Consider the following 25,304-nt stretch of genomic DNA (forward strand, 5'->3'; position numbering starts at 1 on the left):
AGACCAGGAGGAAATAGCATCCTGAGCGTTTTGCTAGCCAAAACAAGAGAGACATCGTGGATTACATATCCTTAATTATTTAATCGAAAGCACACCAGGCTATTGATAACTGTAGATTTTCTGCACACTGTACTCCAAGGGAGAGTTACCATGTAAGTTTTGCAAAAGGAACTTTAAAGCGTGCCCTCTTATGACCGCTTCTCACACTGGCTCTTAGTGAATGCTAAGGCTGTCTCCCTCTGGGGCTCACATTCTAAATACTAGTCTGGGAAGGCATTTCCATCAGGTACCTGAGTCCCCTTCAAGGGTAGTCCAGGTAGGGCTCTCTGGACATCTGACTTGATAGGGGAGTAAAGTTTTAGAAACTTTAGGAGATCTACTATAGACACTGGTCCAAATTTGGGGTGTAAAGGACAATCGTGTGGAATGAGAAATAATGGCAACTGAAAAGATTACATCAATAAGTAAAGGCAAGAGTGTCGTGGAATTCAGGAATGAGCTTGCAGCTCAGCACAGCTAGAGCATGGAGATGCCCCAGTGGTGATGGGAGCATAGGTGGGCTGGAGAATACAGGATGAGTCTAGAAAGATAGAGGGGAGAAATTGTGACGAGCTAAGAATGTCATTGAGGAAAGGTTTGACCTAAATTCCGTAAGCAGTGGAGGAGCATTAAAACCTTTTAAACAGGAGATGGGTATGTTAATGGCATTGTGGAGGAATAGCGTAGCAGAGACTGGAGGCTGCACCACCAACTGAGTTTAGTATTGAGTTGTCCAAATGCGAGATGATAAGGGGTAGAACAAGAAAAGCATCAATGGACTTGGAGAAGGAAGGATGAATTTCAGAGAAAGGAGTATTCTTTCACTTGAGAATCTGCCTCCCACTAATAAAAAGGCATATACTAAAATCTGTTCAACTAAGCTATTAAGATTGTGAGAATTTGAGCCATTCAAATTGATCATATAATAGGTAATTTTTAAAAAATCACTATTTTTCCATTATGTAGACCAAGTTCCTGCACCACAATGCAATAAAATTACACTAGTAACATATGTTACAGAAGAAACCCCAAATCTTTTTTAAAAGTTTATAATTATTTAATCAAAGAAAAAATAGCAAAATTGGACTACTTACAAAATGTTGAAAGTGTAAGCTTTATCTATTAAATGTATAAGATAAAGTCATTATCTATACTCAGGAAATTTCATATGTTTAAGTATTTTATTTAAAAAGAGTTCATTTCAAGAAGTTAGGAAAAGAACATTAAAATAAATATATGGCACACGAAAAAAAGAAAATAGTAAAGATAACCTTGGAGAGTTTGAAAATAATGAAACAATTGTGTTGATGAATAAATCCAAGAGCTGAATTTTTTTTAATTAATGAAATAATCTGACATCTGATAAAGCACCAAAGGGTAAACATAAATAAATCAAATTGGGACGAATAAAGAGATATCTGTATAGATAAAAAGAAGATTTTAAAATTAGTAGATCAATTCTCTGTGCTAAAGGCTAATATAGTGAAAGTTCGAATGAAGTGGATGATTATCTAGGAAACTACAAATGATCAAGAAAACCCAAATAGACCTATAATCTTGAAGAAAACTGGTGAAAGTTCATTTAAAACTGAATGCCTTCAAACCTGTGTAAAACAGATATGATTCATAGTATTTATTCTGAATCATAAGAAAAGATAGGAAGCTACCAAATTCACCTATGATATATACTCATTAACTCTGACACCAAAATCTAGTGAAGACAGAACAAGAAGAAAACGATGAATCATTCAGTTTATGAAAGTAGCTGTAAAATTCTTATTTAAAATACCTGAGCAGGGACTTCCTTGGTGGTCCAGTGGGTGGGACTTCGCTCTCCCAATGTAGGGGACCCGGGTTCGATCCCTGATCGGGAAACTAGATCCCCTGTGAATACCGAAACTAAGAGTCCGCATTCTGCAAAGATCCCGCGTGCTTCAAGGAAGACACGGCGCAACCAAAATAAATAAATATTTTTTTAAATAAATAAATAAATAAAATAAAATACCCCAGCAAAATTTTACCGTGTAAGAGCACTTACTTACTAAGAAAAATACTGGATATCACAAAAGAAAATGAGCCTAGAACTTGAAAAATTCACAGGAGATCTATAAACAGTTAATAATCATAGGAGAAAATAAATGTTAAGCTTCACAAAGGATTCCTAAAGATGTATTTCCTGAGAATGCCTGAGGAATAGAGACCCTTGGATGCCATAGGCTGCTAAGGAGAAACAGTCACAGAGATGCTAATTCCAGCAAAGGTAAAGAAGCCTTTAGGTTGAAACGTTCCCTGTTTCTCTACCAAACATATCACATCAAATCACATTAAAAGTTAACTCTAAAGAATTGGATCCTCCTGGAGGTGAATGAAGCTATTTAAAGTGTGTTTTGAGCACTTTTTCTATGCTGGGTCATTATGAGTCTTTGGAATCATAAAACGTATAAACTAGCAAGAGGCCTTGGGAAATTTACTGCGTGTCTTGAATCATTCTATTGTTCCACCATAGATTGTAGGAGTTCTGCATATTCAAGGCAAATGCATGCAATATTACAGATAAATGGCTGCGGTTAATTGCCATGGGTAAATCTTTAAAAACAATTCAAATGATTCAATAAAATCAGGTAATTAACAATGAAGCAGGATGTTGCCCTCATAAACTGCCTGGTGCTGATTAGCACATGTGGATGAACGCCTGTCATTTACTTTAAGTGCTGTGACACTATCTGTCTTCTAATTAAACTGCCATGGATGCATTGTTCAAATACAAAGAAAAATGGGAATAATGGTTAGTGATTTAAGAGGTTCTTTGCACTTAAGCAGACATTTGAGCTCATGCCTCAAAGTCCCAGAACACAAATGATCCTTAAGCCCTGTTGTTGCTGGCTTAGGTGCCTTTCTAACAAGCATGTTAAGAGGTGCAAAGGAGAGATCCTCATTAAGAATGCCCTGCCACTAATCAGCCCCCACTTCCAGAATCCTGGCCAGGGGTGGGTGGGTGGGTGGTGGTGGTGGTGGCTGCAAGGCCCTGACCATCCTTTTCAGCATGTTATTATGCATATGGTCCTGCCATCTCCTCTTCTAATGAACACAAATGGTGACTACCTGTCAACAACAACAAGCTCATCCTGGGCTCTGGCCCACCCACCCTTGGGAGCACCAGTGTCCTCTCACCCAAGATGGATGAGTTCAACTGAGTTGCTCACCTCCCACAATGAAGTCTCAGCTTGAGTCAAAGCTGTCAGAACCTGAGCACAAGCATTAGAGAATGACTAGTTGTAGACGCTTCAAAATGATTTCAGGGCCTTTACTTCCCAAGAAACATGCAAGATACAGAACCAGGGACAACTACCCAGGTCTGTTGCTATCTCTTCAAAGATGCAATCAGTTTCTTAAAATGGAGGTTAAAATCACTTAACGTAAAACTCAACATTTTAACCCCTTTAAAGTGTACAATTCAATGGCTTTTAGCATATTTAAAAGGTTGTCCAAACATCACCACTACCTAATTCCAGAAGTTTTTCATTATCCCCCAAAGAAACTCCATACCTGTTAAGCAGCCATTCCTCATCCCCTCCCCGACACCCCAACCCCTGGCACCCACCAGCCTGCTTTCTGTTTCTGAGGATTTGTCCATTGTGGACATTTGATATAAATGGAATTCTACAATATGTGGCCTTTTGAGTCTGGCTTCTATCACGTAGCATAATATTTTCAAGGTTCATCTATATTGCAGTGTATATCAGAACTTCATTCCTCTTGTATGGCTAAATATTATACCATAATTTGTTTATCCATTCATGAGTTGATGGATATTTGGGTTGTTTCCACTTTTGGGCTATTATAAATAATGCTGCTATGAACATTCATGTACAGTTTTTGTGTGGACATACGTTTTCAGTTCTCTTGGGTAGATACCTAGGAGAGTGGAATTGCTGGGTCATATGGTAATGTTTAACCTTTGAGGAACCGCCAACTGTTTTCATAGAATTACACCATTTTACATTCCCACCAGCAAAGTAGGAGAGTTCTGATTTTTTCACATTCTCACCAACACTTGTTATCTGATTTTTTGAGTCTAGCCCTCCAAGCTGGTGTGAAGTGGTGTCTCACTGCGGTTTTGATTTGCATTTTCCTAGTGACTAATGATGTTATTTTCCTGTGAAAATTGGCCATTTGTTTACCCTTTTTGAAGAAATGTCTATTTAATTCCTTTGACAATTTTTGAATTGGGTTCTTGAGTTGCAGGGGTTCTTTGTATGTTCCGGATACTACATCGTTGTCGGATATATAACTAGGAAATATTTTTCCCATTCTTTTTACTTTCCTGGTACTGCCCTTTGATAGACAAGTTTTTAATTTGATGAAGTCCAATTTATCTACTTTTTCTTTTTTTGCTTGTGTTTTTGGCATCATATCTAGGAATCTATTGCCAAGTCCAAGGTCATGAAAATTTAACCCTTTGTTTTTTTCTAGGATTTTTATAGTTTTAGCTCTTACATTTAGGTTGTTAATCTATTTTCAGTTAATTTTTGTATATGGAGTGAGGTAAGGTTTCAACTTCATTCTTTTACACATAGATATCCAGTGGTCTTGACATCCCTTGTGGAAAAGACTCTTTTCCCCCATTGAGTGGTCCTGGCACACTTTTCAAGAATCAGTTGACCATAAATGTATGGTTTTATTTCTGGACTCTCAATTCTATTCTATTGATCTATATGCCTATCCTTATGCTGGTAACGCACAATTTTTATTACTCTAGCTTGGTAGTAAGTTTTGAAATAGGGAAGTGTGAGGCTTCCAATTTTGTTCTTCTTTTGAAAGTTGTTTTGGCTATTCAGGGTACCAGTGTAATTTTATATAAATTTTAGGAACAGCTTGTTCACTTCTGTGAAAAAAGAAGTTGGAGTTTTGATAGATATTTCATTGAATCTGTAGATCAATTTGGGAATATTGCCCTCTTAACAATATTAAGTCTTCCAGTTCATGAGCATGGGATATCTTTCCATGTATTTCCATTATTTAGGTATTCTTTAATTTCTTTCAACAATATTTTGTAGCTTTCAGTGTACGAGTCTTGTACCTTCTCTGTTAAATTTATTCTTTAAGTATTTTATATTCTTTTGGATGCTGTTATAAATGGAATTTTCTTAATTTCATTTTTGGATTGTTCATTGCTAGTGTATAGAAATACAACTGATTTTTGTTTGTTGATATTGTATCCTAAAGCTTTGCTGAATTCATTTGTTAGTTCTGATAGCGTGTGTGTGTGTGTGCACGTGCACATGTGTACATTCTTTGGGATTTTCCATATAGAAGTCATCTCTGAATAGAGAAATTCTTACTTCTTCTTTTCCAGTTTGGATGCATTTTATTTTTCTTGCCTATATGCTCTGGCTAAAACTTCCAGAACATTGTTGAATAGAAGTGGCAAAAGTGAACATCCTTGTCATATTCCTGATCTTAGGAGGGAGTCACCATTAAATAAGCTGTGGGGTTTTTGCAGATGCCGTTTTTCAAGTTGAGGAATTTTCCTTCTATTTCTAATTTGATGTGCTTTTTGTTTTGTTTTTTATCATGAAAGGGTGTTAGGTATTGTCAAATCCTATTTCTGTATTTACTGATCTGATCATGTGGGATTCTTCCCCTTCATCTTATTAGCGTGGTGTATTACATATATTGATTATTGTATGTGGACTACCCTTGCATTCCTGGAATAAATCCCACGTGGTCATGGTGTTTAATCTTTTTAATATGCAGCTGGGTTCAGTTTACTAGTATTTTGTTAAGGATTTTTGCACCTATATTCATAGGGACTAATGAATAGTCTAGACTAATAGACTAATAAAGACTAATAATAGTCTTTAATTTTCTTTTCTTGTGTGATGTCTTTGACTTTGGTGTCAGTATATTACTGGCCTAATGAATTAGGAAATGTTCCCTTCTCTTCTAATTTTGAAGAGTTTGGGGATTGGTGTTAATTCTTCTTGAAATGCTTGGTAGAATTCACCAGTGAAGCCATCTCGCCCTGGACTTTTCTTTGTTGGAGGTATTTTGAATATTGATTGATCTCTTTACTTATTGTAGGTCTATTCATACGTTCTATTTCTTCTCTGAGTTCATTTTGGTAGTTTGTGTGTTTCTAGGAATTTATCCATTTTATCTAGGTTATTTGATTTATTGACATACAACAGTCCATAGTATTCTGTTTTTCAATTTTGTTGATTCTTACAAAGAACCAACTTTTGGCTCATTGATTCTCTCTATTGTTTTTCTATTCTCCATTTTATTGATCTCCACACTAATCTTTATTTCCTTTCTTCCGCTTGCTTTGGGTTTAATTTGTTCCTCTTTTTCTAGTTCTCTAAGGTGGAAGCCTAGGTTATTGATTTGAGATCTTCTTTTTAATGTAGACATTTACAGCTATAAATTTTGCTCTGAGCACTGTCATAAGTTTTGATATGTTGTGTTTCTATTCATCTCAAAATATTTTGGGGATTCCCTGGTGGTGCAGTGGTTGGGAGTCCGCCTGCCGATGCAGGGGACACGGGTTCGTGCCCCGGTCCGGGAAGATCCCACATGCCACAGAGCGGCTGGGCCCGTGAGCCATGGCCGCTGAGCCTGTGTGTCCGGAGCCTTGCATCCGGAGCCTGTGCTCCGCAGCGGGAGAGGCCACAACAGTGAGAGGCCCACGTAACGCAAAAACAAAACAAAACAAAACAAAATATTTTGTACTTTCCCTTGTAATTTCTTCTTTGACTCATTATGTTTGTGTTATTTAATTTCCACATATTTGTTAATTTTCCAGATTTCCTTATGTTATTGATTTCTAATTTCATTCTACTGTAGCCAGAGAAGATACTTTATATGACTTCAGTCTTTTTAAATTTATTGAGACTTTTGTGACCTAATGTATGGTTTCTTCTGGAAGATGTTGCGTGTGTACTTGACAAAAATGTGTCTTCTGTTATTGAACAGAGTGTTCCACATGTGTGTGTTAGGCCTGGTTGGTTTATAATGTTGTTCAAGTTCTCTATTTCTTTACTGATCTTCTGTCTAATCGTTATATCATTGTTGAAAGTGGAATATTGAAATCTCCAACTATTATTATTGAACTCTCCATTTCTCCCTTCAGTTCTGTCAGTTTTTGCTTCATATATAGTGGGACTCTGTTGTTGGTTGCATATGTATTAATAAATGATGGCTTTACCATTTTATTATTATATAATGTCCTTTTTTTAATTGAAGTATAGTTGATAATGTCCTTGTCTGTCTGTTATAACAACTTTTGTCTTAAAGCCTGTGTTGTCTAATATTAGAATAGCTACTCCAGTTCTCTTTTGGTTACTCTTTGCATGGAATATCTTTTTCCATCTTTTTACTTTCAACCTAATGTGAGTCTCTTATAAACAGCATAGAGTTCACACATTCAGCAATGTTATTATAGATGTACTATGTGCAGGGAATTATCTAGGCTCTGGGTGAGAGAGTTTCAGTGCTCAGTAACTTAAAATCTTATAAATATTTCATAAAAGGGGTATGAATAAAATTGCTTTAGTGGGTGCATTCACTTTATGAAAATCTATCAATCTGTGTTAAGATTTATGCCATTTTCTGTATGTGTGTTATACTTCAAGAAAAAGATTCCCCCCGCCCCAAGTGCTTTGGGAATTCAATATTGGAAGAAGTTATTTCCAGATGAGAGAATAAGGGGAATGCCTTCACAAGGAAACTAACCTTCAGGCTTTATGTTATATTGATACCGAGAGTTCACCACAGTCAGGGTAAGGTGGTTTTATTTTCAGGTAAGCAAATGATATCATCAGCGCCATCATCACTGCTACTACTTATTAAGAACTTACTACGTGCCAATGCCAGGCATCATCTGAGTTCTTTGTGCATATTAATGTACCAAATCCTCACAGCAGTCCTGTGAAGTAGATTAGTACATTACATGACTGTCTCCATTTGCCAAAGCGAAAATTGAGACACGGTGAGGTCACGTAAGTGTTGCATCCAGCTCATCTCTTATCCAAAGAGTAGCCGTTCTCAAGGTGCAATCCAGGAACTCTCATGGGTCTCCAGACCCTTTCAGGGGACCCACAAGGTCAAAACTATATTTATGATAATACTAAAACATTATTTACCTTTTTTTTTTTTTTTTTTTTTGCGCGGGCCTCTTACTGTTGTGGCCTCTCCCGTTGTGGAGCACAGGCTCCGGACACACAGGCTCTGGACGCACAGGCTCAGTGGCCATGGCTCACGGGCCCAGCCGCTCCGCGGCATGTGGGATCTTCCCGGACCAGTGCATGAACCCACGTCCCCTACATCGGCAGGTGGACTCTCAACCACTGCGCCACCAGGGAAGCCCTATTTACCTTTTTTACTCTCAACCTCTCAAGAGTATTCAGTGGCATTTTCCAGAGACTCTACTATATGTGCTAGCAAAACAGATTGAATGCAGAAGCAGATACGAGAATCCAGCTGTCTTCTATGAAGCCAGACACTGAAGAGATTTACAAATATGAAAAGCAATGCCATTCTCCTCACAAAATTTTTGTATTGCAAAATATACTTTTCATATATTATTAATGTTAACATTTATTTTTGCTTTTGATAAATTAATCAATATTTTGAATGTTTCTCAGTTTCCATTTTTAACCTAATAAATAGCTATAGATATAACTCATATAAACACAAAGCATTTGGAATCCTCAATCATGTATAAAGAGTGGAAAGGGGTCCTGAGACCAAAAAGTTTGAGTACCAAAGCCCTATACTGTTCTGTCTTAGGGGAGTGGCCAAGAAAAGCTGGTTTTGTGGCCATAGCAACAGCTTTGGAGTCCGATCCACCTCTGTTCGAGACCTGGAACATAAACGTTTATCTTTCCTTTTCTCCTGTGAAACTGGATATAATATTGCCCACATCCTGGGGAGGCTGTGAGAATTAACTGAGAGAGTGCAAGTGAAGGCTTAGTGCATGGTCAGCACTCAGTCATGGCACCAAACCTGGAATTGCTCTTGTGTCACCCGCAGGTGATGGACTTTTACTGCCAGTCCTGCGAGACTGCCATGTGTCGGGAATGCACGGAGGGGGAGCATGCGGAACACCCCACAGTCCCCCTCAAGGACGTGGTGGAGCAGCACAAGGCCTCGCTCCAGGTCCAGCTGGACGCTGTCAACAAAAGGTGTGCATACCTCTGCCTGGCTCCTGATGGGCCGCCTGTGGCCTCAGGGTCTCGTGTCCCGGTGGGATAGAAGATTCGTGTCACCTAAATAAACTGTCCTTTGATCATAGGGCTGTAGTCATAAACTAGTGAGTGACGAGGGTCATCCCCTGCCCCTTGGTAAAATTCCAACCCCCTTTTGTTATGAGTGGTGGTTTTCCTTTTAGTACCTTAGTATGATTAAATGAACAAAATATACTCGAGGAAAATACACTCTCAGGAGATCTCTGAAAATTGTGCCTGAAACCAGGCTGTCTGAAGAGCCTTTCTTAGCTACTGTTCTTGACACACTTAGAAGCCACTGTGCCGACTGTGACTGGCTCATCTCTATCTGAGCCCAGCAAAATGGTTCTGAGCAGCAAGTGCTCAATTTTCCTTCTCCTTCCCTGCTTCCAGGCTCTTTATTTGGCATGGAAATGAAGAAACAGAGTAGCTGTGTGGTGCATGAGAAGGACCAAAGAGAGGAAATAAACAGCAAAATGAAAATAAATATCTTTAGCAAAAGTTGAAGTGAGAAAAGTGTGGCTATTCTATACTAATTAAAAGAACTTGGAAACTTGCAAGAAATTCCCAGGAAACTCTGAGTTTGGATAAGTTTTTCATGTGATTGGGTAAAAAGATACAGCTATATATTTAGACCAGTGGTCCTCAACCAAGGGCGATGATACCCCCCAAGGGACATTTGGCAATGCCTGGAGACAATCTGGTGTCACAGCTGTGTGGGGGGGAGGGGTAGAGGAAAGGATGCTGTTAAACATCCTACAATTCACAGGACAGCCGCCTGCAACAAAGAATTATCTGGCCCAAAATATCAATATGTCAAGTTAGAGAACGCCTGATTTATTTTTTCTTTTTCTTCTTATATTTTTATTGAAGTATAGTTAATTTACAATATTGTGTTAATTACTGCTGTACAGCGAAGTGATTCAGTTATACATATATATATATACATTCTTTTTTTAAAAATTCCTTTCCATTGTGGTTTATCACAGGATATTGAATATAGTTCTCTGTGCTCTACGGTAGGACCTTGTTGTTTATCCATTGTAGAGAACAGCTGATTTAGAGTGTGAGAAAAAGCCATGGGGTTCTGAGAGCTTCGAGGCTTTGTACCATCAATTTTTAAAATTAAATGATTGAGGTAGATTGAAATAGATGTGGACCCTCACAATCTCTTCTCTCAAAGGCAGTAATTATGTCATGTCTTATTCACTCTGTTCTTCAGTTATTACTTTTTAAAGATGATGAAAGGCACAGAAGACGTTTCTTGACAAAATATAGTGTTTGGATTTTTTTTTTTTTTTTTTACTATTTCTGTGTGGATCTTATTATAATAACGACCTCTGATAACTGTCTTCCAGGCTCCCAGAAATAGATTCTGCTCTTCAGTTCATCTCAGAAATCATCCATCAGTTAACCGACCAAAAGGCCAGCATTGTGGATGACATCCATTCTACCTTTGATGAACTCCAGAAGACTTTAAATGTGCGCAAGAGCGTGCTGCTTATGGAGCTGGAAGTCAACTATGGTCTCAAACACAAAGTAAGACTCCACCCTTTCCTACAGACATCCCGTGAGAGGTGCACTATCGGGGGCCTCCCTGGCGCTAGCTTACTGTGTTCTACCAGCGGTAAAGGGGACTCAAATGGGTTAAGTGTCACTGTTGTTCAGTAAACAGTAGTTCTTATTTAGTGGCTTATCCAGCTATTTCTTCCTTCCTGTTTTCAGCAGAACTATGATTCTGTGGCCTTAAGTACCACTTGATAACTTGACACAAGGCAAAGTTGAATATAAAGTAATGCTTTCAGGATTTAGGGTTAAACTGGATTGTTTTCCTTCCTTAATTATAATGTCTAATCGTCTCTTAATTGCTCTCTCACCCACACCAACCTGTTAGTCAACTTCAGAGTGAACCCTTTCAGCCTTTGTTTAACTCTGCACATCCCATCACAAAACCAGGGATGAAAGCTTCCGATATTCAGGTGTGGAGTTTTCGTTTGTCTGGTTTCTTTTCCTTTAGGTGGTGACAGGGAAGCTTTGGACATTAGACAAAGATACTGAATAATGAATAAAATTTCAGATGTCAGGCGTAGCAATCTGGTTGCCAAGCTGTCGGTGACGTTTCTGCTTGCGCCTATCCAAGACACATGACCCCATAAATATGTGTGTGGGAGAGACAGGCGAGGAGGAAGGGAAAGAGAAGGGACTGGTAAGGCGATTTAGGATTCAGCGTGAGAACGAGGTTCCCTGGGTTAAACCGAACACCCCCTGCCGGGGGCCAAGAGCGCGGGCAGGTGCGGGCCCGGGCGCCCTGGGAAGAGCTCACCCGGCTTGGTTTCCCCGCAGGTCCTCCAGTCGCAGCTGGATACTCTGCTTGAGGGGCAGGAGAGTATCAAGAGCTGCAGCAGCTTCACGGCGCAGGCCCTCAACCATGGCACGGAGACGGAGGTGCTGCTTGTGAAGAAGCAGATGAGCGAGAAGCTGAACGAACTGGCGGACCAGGATTTTCCGCTGCACCCGCGAGAAAACGACCAGCTGGACTTTATCGTGGAGACCGAGGGGCTCAAGAAGTCCATCCACAACCTCGGGACGATTTTAACCACCAACGCCGTCGCCTCCGAGACGGTGGCCACGGGCGAGGGGCTGCGGCAGACCATTATCGGGCAGCCCATGTCCGTTACCATAACAACCAAGGACAAAGACGGCGAGCTGTGCAAAACGGGCAACGCCTACATCACGGCGGAGCTGAGCACGCCCGACGGCAGCGTGGCGGACGGGGAGATCCTGGACAACAAGAACGGCACGTACGAGTTCCTGTACACAGTACAGAAAGAGGGCGACTTCACCCTGTCCCTGCGGCTCTACGACCAGCACATCCGCGGCAGCCCGTTTAAGCTGAAGGTGATCCGGTCGGCGGACGTGTCCCCCACCACCGAGGGCGTGAAGAGGCGCGTAAAGTCCCCGGGGAGCGGCCATGTGAAGCAGAAGGCTGTGAAGAGACCCGCTAGCATGTACAGCACCGGGAAACGAAAAGAGAATCCCATCGAAGACGATCTGATCTTCCGCGTGGGTAAGGGGGAGGCGGCGCTGCACCTGAATTCTGAGCTTTGCTTTGGTTAAGGGGTGACTGGGAAAGTGTTGCAAATTGCAGCTTTGCAGGTCACAGCTAAGGCTGACGAGATACGCGTGTATTTTATTAGGTGAGCTCATGCAGTCTCCTTCTCCGGAGATTTTATGATTTATTTTCCCCTCCTCCTCCCTCATCCCTCCCTCCTTCCTTCTCCCTCCCCCCCACCCCCGCCTCTCTCCCGTTCTTCCCCCCTCTGCCTCCTCCTCCTTAACACACAAGTGCTGCACATTCATTATGGAAAATTAGAAACTGAAAATAAGCAAAAAGAGAATTAGAAAAATCACAGCACTCATAATCTGGACTTTTTTTTGGGTAGCAGGTTTTATTTTTTTTACTTTTTATTTTATATTGGAGCATAGGTGATTAACAATGTTGTGTTAGTTTCAAGTGTACAGCAAAGTTATACATATACATGTATATATTGTTTTTCAATTTCTTTTCCCATTTAGGTTGTTACCTAATACTGAGTAGAGTTCCCTGTGCTATTTTAAATATAGCACTGTGTACATAATCTGGACATTTTAAAGGAACTGTTGGCAACCTTCCCCTCCGCCCCCCTGTGGGAATGTCTAGAGTACTCCTGCCTAACCCCAAGGCAGAGAGATACTTCTACCACATAAGTTCACGCATGTCTCTGGAATCTGCCAGCGTGGGCTATAACTGTGGGCAGAGGGTCTGATGCCTTCCTGTCACTGCTTCCTCATTGTAAGGATGGGGGGTGAGGGACATGGTGCATTGCAAGTTGTCATGTCCAGTCGCCTGCCTGTAGCTGGAGAGCAGCCCCGAAGAGGAAGGGGTGGGTGGAAACCTGGAGAATGGAATGGGGTTGGGGCGGAACGGAAGCAAGAAGGTTTAGGATGAGCCACGAGATTTGGGGATGCAAATAGCCCTTCCCTTGTCAGATTTATTGTGTCAGATGTTTTGAAGCTGTTTATTTTCTCAATAGAAAGCAAACTAAACGTAAACAGCCAACAATTTGATAATTCTTTTTTAAAACATTTATTTTTTGGCTGTCCCACACGGCATGTGGGATCTTAGTTCCCTGATCAGGGATCGAACTCATGCCCCCTGCAGTGGAAGCATGGAGTCTTAACCACTGGACCGCCAGGGAGGTCCCCACAATTTGATCATTCTTAAGAAAAAAGTCTGCATGTTAGCTACCATATCCAAAAGTGGCTCCAGCCTGCTTCTCTTTCTGCTTCTTCAGTCCTACAATGCGGTATATCTAAAAGGAGGCTGTGAGGTATGTTCACTGACACATGTAGAAAAACAATTCTGTGGTTCAGAAAGATTGGGGAAAGCTTAGCTTAAGTGAAGGAATCAGATTTTTTTTTTTTTTACTGTAGTACCTTTAGAATCTGTTGATGTGCACAGTTTTTTGTTTGTTTTTTTACTGCCACACTGGCAGTCTCAAAGGCAGTGGAGGGATAACAGGCAGCACTTCCAAACTTGTCTGACCATAGAATTTTTTCCATGGAACATCTTGGGAAAATAAGGCTCCTTGGAGCATTCTTGGGCAAAAGCTACTCCATTATTATTCATTTCTCTTTATTATTTAGTATTCTATATTATTTATTATTCTTTAGGGTGAATCTTGGTAAAGACCATGATATGGTAAGGAAACTCTTCACTCAGGGCATGGAGGCCCTCGTGCATTCACTGCCTACTTACGCAGTGTGGGTACAGAAGCCATTGAGATACCTGCCAAAGCAGAGTGGGTGGGCCAGGACAGGCGCAGGATTGGAGCCTCCCAGGCCTGCCACTCGGGTTCTACCACTTATTTCAACCTTGGCCAGGTCTCTCAGTTTCCCTGGCCTTCAGTTTCCATGTCCATAAAAAGAAAAGATAAAAATATCAGCATCTCAGGACTCAGTTCCAAGCTTCATGCCTGGCATGTAGGAGGAGCTAAATAAAGAGAATGATTGTTTTTGCACATGCTATTAGGGCTGTTAGGTGTTCCTTGCTGCCTTTTCTTCTAAAACAATTGACCTTGCTGCTCCCCATTGATCTGCATTAAGAACAAATTCTGTCTCGCATTTAGAGTCTCCTCTCCCCCAGCCACGGGACCCCAGTCCACTTCCCAGGCAGTGTGCAGAGCGTGCAGGTAGTCTGTGCAGTGTGCAGGCAGTCTGCAAAGGCCCAGATCTGGATCTGATTCTGATTCTCCTTGCCGGCTGACAACTGGCTTGCCCCTTCTTAACCTGGTTTCTTCCTCTGTAAAATAAAGGGAATGAAATATTACCTAACTCTTAAGGTTGCTGGGGGGGGGGTGGAATGAGAAGGAATTCTTATAATACGGCTGGTACTTGCCTATGTACAGTAACTGCTCAGTTAATGGTGGCAATCATTTTACTATTGTTATAATTATCAATCATCACCCTTCCACCTGTGATTCTCACCTGAGAAAAGAGATATATCTCTTAGGGTGTTTTTCCCCCAACTATATTTATTCTGAATGCCCAGCTCCCACCCTACAGGGAAGGGGATACACTCTTCTCCCCTCCTACCCATTGAGAAATGCAGCTGTAGTGATTCACTGGCACTGGTGGGAAGGTGTTTAAATGTTGAAGCATTTGTAAAATGCTTAGAACAGTACCTGGCATACAGCACTAGGTCCAGGTTTATTAATGCTGGAGCTGCCATAACAAAATACCACAGACTGGCTGATTTAAACAACAGAAATTTATTTTCTCACAGTTCTGGAGGCTGGAAGTCCAAGCTCAAGGTGGCGGCAAGGTTGGTTTCTTGGGAGGCCTCTCTTCTTGGCTAGGAGACGGCCGCCTCCTGGCTGCTTTGTCCTCTCATGGTTGTCCCTCTGTGCACGCACACCCCTGGTGTTTCTTCCTCTTCTTAGAAAGACACCAGTCATATTGGGTTAGGACCTCACCCTAATGGCCTCATTTTAAGTCAATCACCTTTAAAGATCTTAACTCCAGGGCTTCCCTGGTGGCGCAGAGGTTGAGAGCCTGCCTGCTGATGCAGGGGACACGGGTTCGTGCCCCAGTCCGGGAAGATCCCACATGCCGTGGAGCGGCTAGGCCCGTGAGCCATGGCCGCTGTGCCTGCACGTCCGGAGCCTGTGCTCCGCAATGGGAGAGGCCACAATACTAATAGCATGGATTAGGAGAAGGAATTTAAACCAGACGTGAAGGACCAGTACAACTTATCCAAGTTGAAATGGCATCCTGGGCAAGCTACCAGTGTGGAGGACAAAGGCAAGGGGAAGAGGAGTGAACGTGATTAATGTTTTAGGGGGGACACATCCATGAGAAGATGCAGGGGGAACAAAGGTCGGAGGGGTGGAAAGTGGCGGGGGCACTGGGGAGAGGAGCTGGACAGGTGAGTGTTGGAGTCCACAGCTCCTTGAACACCCTCTATGCTTTCACACCTGGGTACCTCCATCCATGAATTCTTTCCCCAATTCTATCCTTCCCTCAAGTCTCACCTTGTATTTTAGAATCCACTGTGGTGGATTATTATTTCTGCTGAGGTCTTATTTCCTGATGATATTACGCATTACTTGAGGTCAAAGATGACATCTTTAATCATTTATAATCCCCAACCCACAAGAGCACTTTGCCTAAGTACTTTGCCTATTTGAATCGAATCAAGTCATGACTTACTGCATGATTTAACTTCCTGCTCACCACTGTCAGATTCCAGTTTTGAAGCCCAGGGACACACAGACCAGGCAACAAAGCACCAAGCTCAAGGGCAATCATCACATGTATTCCCATGCACAGGACTGTGCTAGGCAGTATTAGACAAACAGTACTGGCCTTCTAAGAACCTGTCTTTTCAAAATCTATACTGTTGGCTACATATGGGGAGAGTTTATATAAATAATTAGAAGAGTTCAACTTTCTTTTACAGTTATAGCTTTGTTTTAGGACTCTAAGCTTGTCTGTACTGTACAGTCAGGTTGTTAGGTGATTGTTCCATGATACTGGAACATTCATGATTAGAACAGTTCCCCCTCTGCATGTACTGAAGTCAGAATTCATTCAAATCCAGCTACACACATAAGCTGGCAACTGGGGTTCTGCTGTTCCCTCAACTGGTCCCACATACTGAGCTTCTTGAGGCCCTGATTTCATGTCGTAAGCTACATAGTTTTCATAAAACATGTATCAGGATTCATTTAACAACCTTAAATAACGTGTGTTAATTTTGTGTATTTGTGAAAGGGAACCATCACTTTCTGTGCGATATAAAGGATTTCCAGGGGTAATTTTGACTCACGTTTTCACCTTCCTCCCTGATTATCCAGCCCTGTAGTTAGATGGGCCCCTGCTGTTTGAGCTCCTACTATGTGCCTCATACGTGGCTGGGTCCTGGTATAAAGGGAGGGGTGAGATTCTGACCCTGACCTAGAGGAGGCCATAGTCTGGAAGGGGACAGGCGTGTGACAAATGTGGTACCTTCAGTACGCGTACCTTCAGAGGCTGGGGTGGGGTGGGGGATGAGGCTGGCAAGCAGCAGGGAGTTAAGGAAGGATCTAGAGATGATATCTAAACCAAAGCTGGCCTTGAAAGAGAAAGAGTCTGTCAGATGAAAGGAGGAAAAGGGAGGTTTAGATGAAGGGAAAGAAGATGAGAAACTAAGTAGTTTCGAGGAACTGTAAATGATTCCATTACCTGGAGTGTTAAACGAAGTAAGATAGCAGAGAAGAGGTTCTGTTTCCTTGCAAAGGAGCTGAGACTTTGTTCTGTATACCTGTGTTTCCCATAAAGCACTTGAATTCCTTGGGGTACTTGGTAAAAATGAGAATTCCTGAATTCTGTACTGCATTTACAGAATCAGAATCTCTGGGAGAGGGACCAGGAATCTGCATTCTACCAGCTCCACGATGCTTCTGCACGCTGAGGTTTGAGAACCATGTGGGTGATGGGGAGGCACTGAACAGTGTAATGTAATGTAGTGACTTGCTGAGACACTGATTTTTAAAGAGGCTGGGGACATTATAGGGGATCTACTGACAGTGTGCCCTGGGAAGCAGGGAGCTGCTTCCTGTTGCAGTAGTCCATGTGAGCTGTTACAAGTGCCAGAACTAAGAGTGATGCGCTGGAGTAGAGAGGACGTGGCATAGGAGGGAGAGCGCAGGAATTGAGGACCAAATTGAACTTCCAGCTTTGACTTGAGTGATGTAGGGGCGTGAGGTAGAAGAGTGAATGGTTAAAGCTGTGGCCTCGGAGGCTACACAGCCTTGGGTTCCAGCCCCAGCACTGCCACTTTCCTACCCATGCAGTTGGGGAAGTTACTTCACCTCCAGTTGCCCATCTGCAACCCTCCACCTCTGAACCCCAAGTCTGATCTCTTTTCTGAGTTTGGTTTTTTTTAAGACTCCACATATAAGTGAGATCATACAGTATTTGTCATTTTCTGTCTGACTTATTTCACTTAGCATAATACATTCAAGGTCCACCCATGTTGTTGCAAACGGTAGGATTTTTCTCCCTGTTATGGTTGAATAATGTTCATACACGCACGGCCCACAACTTCTTTATGCATTCATCCATCGATGGACACTTAGGTTGCTTCCATGTCTTGGCTGTTGTAAATAGTGCTTCTGTGAACATGTGGGTGCATGTATCTTTTCGAGTTAGGGTTTTTGTTTCCTATGCAAAAATACCCAGAAGTAGAATAGCTGGATCATATAGTAGCTCTATTTTTAATTTTCAAAGGTCTTTTATACTGTTTTCCATAGCGGCTGTACCAATTTACCATCCCACCAACAGTGCACAAGGACCAACAGTCCACATCCATGCCAGCATTTTTTATCTCTTGTCTTTTTGTTGATGACCATTCTCACAGGCATGAGGTGGTATCTTGTTGTGTTTTTAATTTGCATTTCCCTAATGACTAGTGATGTTGAGCATCTTTTCATGTGGCCTTTGGTGAATCTTCTTTGGAAAAATGTCTATTCTGGTCCTTTTCCCATTTTTTAATTGGATTATTTAGTTTTCTGCTACTGAATTGTATGAGTTCTTTATGTGTTTTAGATATTAACCCCTTATCAGATATATGGTGTGCAAATATTTTTGCCCATCCTGTAGGCTGTCTTTTCACATTATTTTTATAAATTTATTTTATTTTACTTTTGGCTGCATTGGGTCTTCGTTGCTGCGCGCGGGCTTTCTCTAGTTGCGGTGAGCTGGGACTACTCTTTGTTGCAGTGTGCAGGCTTCTCGTTGCGGTAGCTTCTCTTGTTTGGAGCATGGGATCTAGGCACATGGGCTTCAGTAGCTGTGGCTTGTGGGCTTCAGTGGTTGCGGCTCGTGGGCTGTAGCGCGCAGGTTCAGTAGTTGTGGTGCACGGGCTTAGTTGCTTCACGGCATGTGGGATCTTCCTGGACCAGGGATCGAACCCATGTCCCCTGCATTGCCAGGCGGATTCTTAACCACTGCGCCACCAGGGAAGTCCTTTTCACATTACTGATAGTTTCTTTTGCTCATTGACAGAAGTGTTTTAGTTGGTATAGTTTCACTTGTTTATTTTTGCTTTCCTTGCTTGTGCTTTAGGTGTCATATCCAAAAAATCGTTACCAAAGCTTGAGTCAGGGAACTCTATTCCTGTTTTCTTCCAGGAAGAAATTAGACCTGGTTTCAGGTCTTATATTTAATCCATTTCAAGTTAATTTTTGTCAATAGTGTACGACAGCGGTCCAGTTTCGTTCTTTTTTTTTTTTTTGCAGTACGTGGGCCTCTCACTGTTGTGGCCTCTCCCATTGCGGAGCACAAGCTCCGGACGCACAAGCTCAGCGGCCATGGCTCACGGGCCTAGCTGCTCCGAGGCATGTGGGATCTTCCCGGACCGGGACACGAACCCGTGTCCCCTGCATCGGCAGGTGGACTCTCAACCACTGCACCACCAGGGAAGCCCCCAGTTTCGTTCTTTTATGTGAATATTCTATTATCCTAGCACGAAGTTTTTTCTCTCTTGAGTATTCTTGGCTCCCTTGTCAAAATATTAGTTGACTGTATATATTTGGGTAATTTTCTTGGCTCTTGATTCTGTTCCATGGGTCTGTTTGTTTTTATGCCAGTACCATACTGTTTTGATTACTATAACCTTATATTATAGCTTGAAATCAGGGAGTGTGAATTCTCCCTGCTTTGTTCTTTCTCAGAATTTCTTTGGCTGTTCAGGGTCTTTTGTGGTTCCATATAAATTTTAGGAATGTTATTTCTACTTCTGTAAAGATTGCCATTGGAATCTTGATAGGAATTTCATTGAATCTGTAGATGGCTTTTGGTAGTATTACCATTTTAACAATATTAATTCTTCCAGTCCATGAACACAGAATACCTTTCCACTTATTTGTGTCTTTTTCAATTTCTTTCAATATCTTGTAGTTTTCAGAGTAGAGATCTTTCACAAACTCCTTGGTTAAATTTATTCTTAAGTATTTTATTGCTTTTGATGCTATTATCAGGGAGATCAACATCTTTGTTTCTTTTTCAGAAAATTCATTGTTAGTGTATAGAAACGCTACTGAACTTTGTATGTTAATTTTGTATCTGCATCTTTACTGAATTCGTTGAAATCAGCCGTGATGGTAGTATTTACACAATAGAATCGGACCAATGCTACAAATCAGAGCTCCTCCCCCAGCCCTACAGCCCCTGCCCCTCAAGAGCCAAATTACCAGGACAACATATAATCATCCTTAGCTTTGAAGGAATGGAGGCTCAGGAGAGCCCAGGAAGGAACCCAAGCCACCTGTAACTCTGATGCCCCTGCCTTTTTAATTGCACGACGATTTCTCTTCATCTAAAATGTCCTTTAACTACTGTGGTTTTCCAAAGTTAAGATATATGACATCTCCCACACCTGAAAACATAATGCATGCCCACTGTGAATGAGCTGTTGTCTTACTCTAATATTGAATTGCAAAACAGTCCTGAAGGAGTGTAGGGAAGTGGCTTAGAGCATGTGTTGATTCCTTGAAACGCGGGGATTATTTTTCCCTGCACTGTCAGAGTTTGCTGACTAGAAGCCATGAGCTGGTTTTGTCAGCTACTAAAAAAATCATTGAACAACGGGGAAGCCTGAAGAGGTGGGAGGGAGTGAAAGAATTACAGATGAATTGTTTCAAATTATGCAATTCATCCACCATACCTTAATGAATCCTTGGGATGTGTTGAATGAACCGCTCATTTGTACTCTAGCTCAGTGTGCTCTCTTGTCATAGCAAATGGATGTGTAAAATCACTTAGCATGAGTTCAGAGGCTTTACAGGAAGGTGTGATATTCTACGCCCCTCTTCCCTGCCTCATCTCTGCAAACCATCACCTTCCCTGCCTAAAAGGAAGGGAGAGCATGCTAATTTGGCATCTGAGGTCATTATAGGAACCCTGTCCCCACCCCTTGAGAATCTCATCCTTGGAAACTCCTCTTGGATTTCAAATGTAAAATGATGCCACTGTTATGAGTGTCAGGCACTCCGCTGTGTTGTAGGATGCAACAGAGAACAGGACAGATGTTGCCTCGTCCCCCAGGGAGCTCATAGTTTAGTGAGGGAGACAGTGAACCAGTTAAAATGGAGTTTTCTGAAAGATTTAATGGAGAAAGCATGATCCATGTGAACCCAAAGGGTAATTATCCTCACCTCAGAAACCTGATATCCTAAGGTCCAATTAGAAGCAATGTGTGTATTTAAAAAATATATAAAGGGTCGGGAGAACCAGGTTTTATTCTTTGCTCTGTCTCTTCCCTACCTTTGTGATATGCCTAGCTTCAATTTCTCATCTATAAAATGGAATGATAATATTTATCCTGCTAACTCTTGGGATTGTTATAGGGAGTGCACAAGAGAATGTACATGAAAGTGCTATAAATATTACTGAACACTTCCTTTTCCCATGATGTAATGTGGGTTGTAATTTACTCAGTCATTAATAATTCATTTAGGGACCCATTCATTCAGCAAACATACGTTAACACACGTACTTGGTTAAAGATCCCGTGTTAGACCCTATGTTTGGCTCAATTTCATCCTCTTGCATTATCCCATTCTAAGTATCTAGTTTCATTTAGCATTAATTTTCTTACTAAGTTGGAGTGGGGGTGAGAGGAAATTTACAGTTATTGATCCCCTATTTCAATCCAGGGACTTATTACCTTACCTTTGTCATCTTCCTGGAGGCAAGGGCAGGAGCACAGATAAGAAGCTGTTGGTTTGAAAATTCACTCTGTGCTTCATAGGCTAGTTTAAAATCTGGGAAGTCTGGGGAAAACAAGTGTAATTATCTTATGGAATTGTTGTCAAATTGTTTATAATTACTTTTAAAACTCACATTACTCATTTTACTAGCCAAAATCTAACCATCAAGTGAAATCTTTTACATCAGAGTAGACAGGAAAAGATTTTATAACTACTGTATATGTTTTATGTTACATGTATATTTGTTATGAAAGAACTAGTTTTCATTATTTAGAATACTTTGTGGAGGGTGGGGAAATTTTCTATAGACTAAATAGTATTTACTAAATATTTTGAAGAGGGATGCATGACCCCAAATTATTTCTAACTTCTGCAATTTCTGTTATTTTATTTTGGTCGCAAGACACTTTTATTTTGGTCCCAAGACACTTTACAAACACTTGGACTTCGGGCATTTCAGTGTAATGATACTATGCTGTAGTTCTGCATCATTACTCAACATTAAGATTTTTCTAGTTTAATTGCTAGTAAAAATAGTCAGCATTAATTGTCCCTCAAGAGTATGCTGGTGGATTTCCTTTAATCCTTAGGAGTAACACTATGTTCCTGCTGTACTTAAAAAAACACAAATAGAGTTTTTTGTGAAAAAAAAGAAAAATGATGATCAATAGCTCTGACAGGACAAAAGATGCTCATAAGAATCAAGTGTTGTTACGAAAATGCCAACCCCAGCTATTTGGAAACCGAGCCCTGTGGCTAAAAGAGAAAGATTTTTTAAAACAAATATAAAATTTAAGTGGCAATGCCTGTTGCATCTAGCTCTTTCAAAAGTATGTAAGCAATCTGGGACTAACAGATGTGCCTCCAACCCTGTGATTTTTTATTTACATGTGGGGCAGCAGACTCAAGCTCTAGTTAACTTGAGACCAAGAATAACAGGGGGGCCAATGCATCAGCCTGGAGCTTGGAGTGTGGTCCTCTGCAGTGTAGATGTGTTGCTCTCATGGCAGTTACTGAGCATCCTCACATTCATTTCAAACTGGGCAGAATCTTCCTTCTCCTTGGTCCAAATGGTACTGATAGAGTCCAACTAAATGTCTTCCCAAGTTTTAAAATTATACCCCCAAGTACAATTCTTTCCCATTTATACTGACACTCAAAAGTGTGTGTTTATTTCTGCAGAGAAAAAAAAAGTGCTAGTGTTTTTTGCTCATATATTTTCCTTCAGCATCACCTCTATTTTTTCCAAAGGACAATTAAATCTTTTTGGCTAAGGCACCCCTGAACTTCTACTAAAGCACGTGTCTCCATTTTTCCTTTCATTTCAAAACTCAACTGCTGCTGCCTGCAGAGCCTTCTCTGAATAGAATAGGCTTTGTCCTTAGCAGGATGGACCAAAGTTTAAACAGAAGAGGGCAGCAGGCAGGTTTAAGGACAGCAGACCAATGCTCATGTACTCTGTGCAGGTGCTTCTTACTCCCCTCCCCGTTTTCAGCATTGCTTTCCCCTGCCTGTATGTCCTCTGAGCCATGGGTGCACTTCCAATTTTACAAAAGCAGGATCTAGAACAGCCTGGGTTTTTCTTTACAGTCAATTCTTCTCCAGTCTCACTGGTAGGACTCTTTTTTATTATGTTTCTTTATTTGGTCCTCAGTTCTTCATCTCACTAATAATTTCCATGCTTCTATTTATCAACCTTTTTTTGTTTTGTTTTGGCTGCGTTGGGTCTTTGTTGCTGCGTGCAGGCTTTTTCCATTTGCGGTGAGCAGGGGCTGCTCTTCGTTGTGGTATGTGGGCTTCTCACTGTGGTGGCTTCTCTTGTTGCTGAGCACGGGCTCTAGGCACGCGGGCTTCAGTAGTTGTGGCTCACGTGCTCTAGAGCACAGGCTCAGCAGCTGTGACACATGGGCTTAGTTACTCCGCGACATGTGGGATCTTCCTGGACCAGGGCTCGAACCCATGTCCCCTGCATTGGCAGGTGGATTCTTAACCACTGCGCCACCAGGGAAGCCCTTTATCGTTTTTGATGAGTTAAGTTTTTATTCTTGAGAGACCCTGGCCTTGCCCCCACTACCTTTTAAAAAGTATTTATAAACTGAGTATTTTAGAAGAATTGTTTCTTTTCCTGGTCCTTCGGTTTTGCTGTACCTGTTAACCAGGTGTTACTCAGACATCAGAAGGAATGACCAAAAGCTAATACAAAGTGGGCACATACCTCCTTCAGGGGCCAACCACCCCTTACCCTGCCACCCACCAACAGATGCTAACGCACCATTTTTAGAGTGTTAGCTGAACCCATGAACTTGAATGCTATAGGGATTCTGTGCAGATCAGGTACAAAGATCATCTCTGCTGAAACATCTGAAATAAAGTAGAATCGTTTGTCCTACAACCTAGAAGACATTCTTTTGAGGATCTGGATCTCAGAGTTTTGTTTCATGTTAGGAAGAGATAGAGAGGCGGTGAGTCATCTTGTTAGGGTCTAGGATCTCAATAAAGCAACTACCCTGTGGGTCTGGTGAGAACCAGGTGATAAGATGGTTCACCCAGCAGTTCTGTTGTTGATTTTGTTCTGAGTTTAGTTATATCGCAGTTTTACTTCCTAAATGCAAAAACCAGTTTCCTAAGCAGGCTAAGCACGGGCTTGACATTGGCCATCGGCAGCATATCTTTTCTACTCTTTCCTGAGGCCCTGCATTGACGTCTAAAAACAAATATCAAGTTGCTATTTTGAATATGAATGAAATGATAAAACTGAGGCATAGCACTCTCTCTCCAACTATGAAAATTTAAACCTCCTTCCTGATCATTTCTTTTTTTTTTTTTTGCGGTATGCGGGCCTCTCGCTGTTGTGGCTTCTCCCGTTGAGGAGCACAGGCTCTGGACGCACAGGCTCAGCGGCCATGGCTCACGGGCCCAGCCGCTCTGCGGCATGTGGGATCTTCCCGGATCGGGGCACGAACCCATGTCCCCTGCATCGGCAGGCGGACTCTCAACCACTGCGCCACCAGGGAAGCCCACTTCCTGGTCATTTCTGAGCAAAGTTCCTTCTGTTCATATTTGCATGGTCTTATTAAAATAAGTTATAAACACTTCATTTGAAACAAAAACAAACATCTGTTAACTGTAGTCACCTTAGCTTTATTTTTTCACCTGCTTCATCTCTTCCATAAGAAACTCTAGAAGGATGAGAGTATGACTTGGATTAATTAATTTTCTTTTGCCTTTCTTATTTATTTAATCTAGAAAACATGGTCAGGATATCTTTTACAGGAAAGATACACAACTTATGAGATACCGAGTCTTTGAAAATAAATCACTCCAGTGTATGAAAATCAGCCCGCTAGTTTTATAACATCTCTGACCTTACAGTTTGTTAAAAGTGCTGAAAGTCAAGTGTCCAGGTGTCTAAGAGCTGCTGAGTGAGAGGGTGGGATTTTGGCAGAGCTCCCAAATAAGGCCCGCTCCTATAAAGTGTCCTTAATTGTAACATTAGTTTTTATAATTGTGTCTTTGTGAAATCTAAATATATTTTAATCATGTTAATATGCAGCTATAGTTTAACAAGAGAAGATTGGTATTTGCCCCTCGAAAGGTGATTTTGCAAAGACTTTACAGAATTGGTCTGGAAGAGAAGTTTAGTAGAATATGGATTAAGTCAGGGGAGGGGTTCCCCTTTTTTTTTAAGTGTAATTTAAAAAAACATTGCATTCTCAGGCTACCTATAGAAGACTGAATGTTCTCT

At 41.4% G+C, this 25,304-nt stretch overlaps 1 protein-coding gene across 3 annotated transcripts in view; it reads left to right on the top strand.

Annotated features, from left to right (window-relative positions):
• TRIM2 (tripartite motif containing 2) overlaps positions 1-25,304 on the top strand; it is a 119,729-nt gene that overhangs the window by 70,628 nt on the left and 23,797 nt on the right. For all 3 annotated transcript variants that reach the window (XM_082653493.1, XM_082653492.1, XM_082653494.1), the window contains exons 4-6: positions 9,073-9,224; positions 10,625-10,805; positions 11,610-12,333. In XM_082653493.1, coding sequence (XP_082509619.1) covers positions 9,073-9,224; positions 10,625-10,805; positions 11,610-12,333 — 1,057 coding nt within the window. The remainder of the gene's footprint in view (positions 1-9,072; positions 9,225-10,624; positions 10,806-11,609; positions 12,334-25,304) is intronic.

The sequence above is a fragment of the Grampus griseus genome, assembly GCF_964374135.1.
Source record: "Grampus griseus genome assembly, chromosome: 4".
Lineage (NCBI taxonomy): Eukaryota > Metazoa > Chordata > Mammalia > Artiodactyla > Delphinidae > Grampus > Grampus griseus.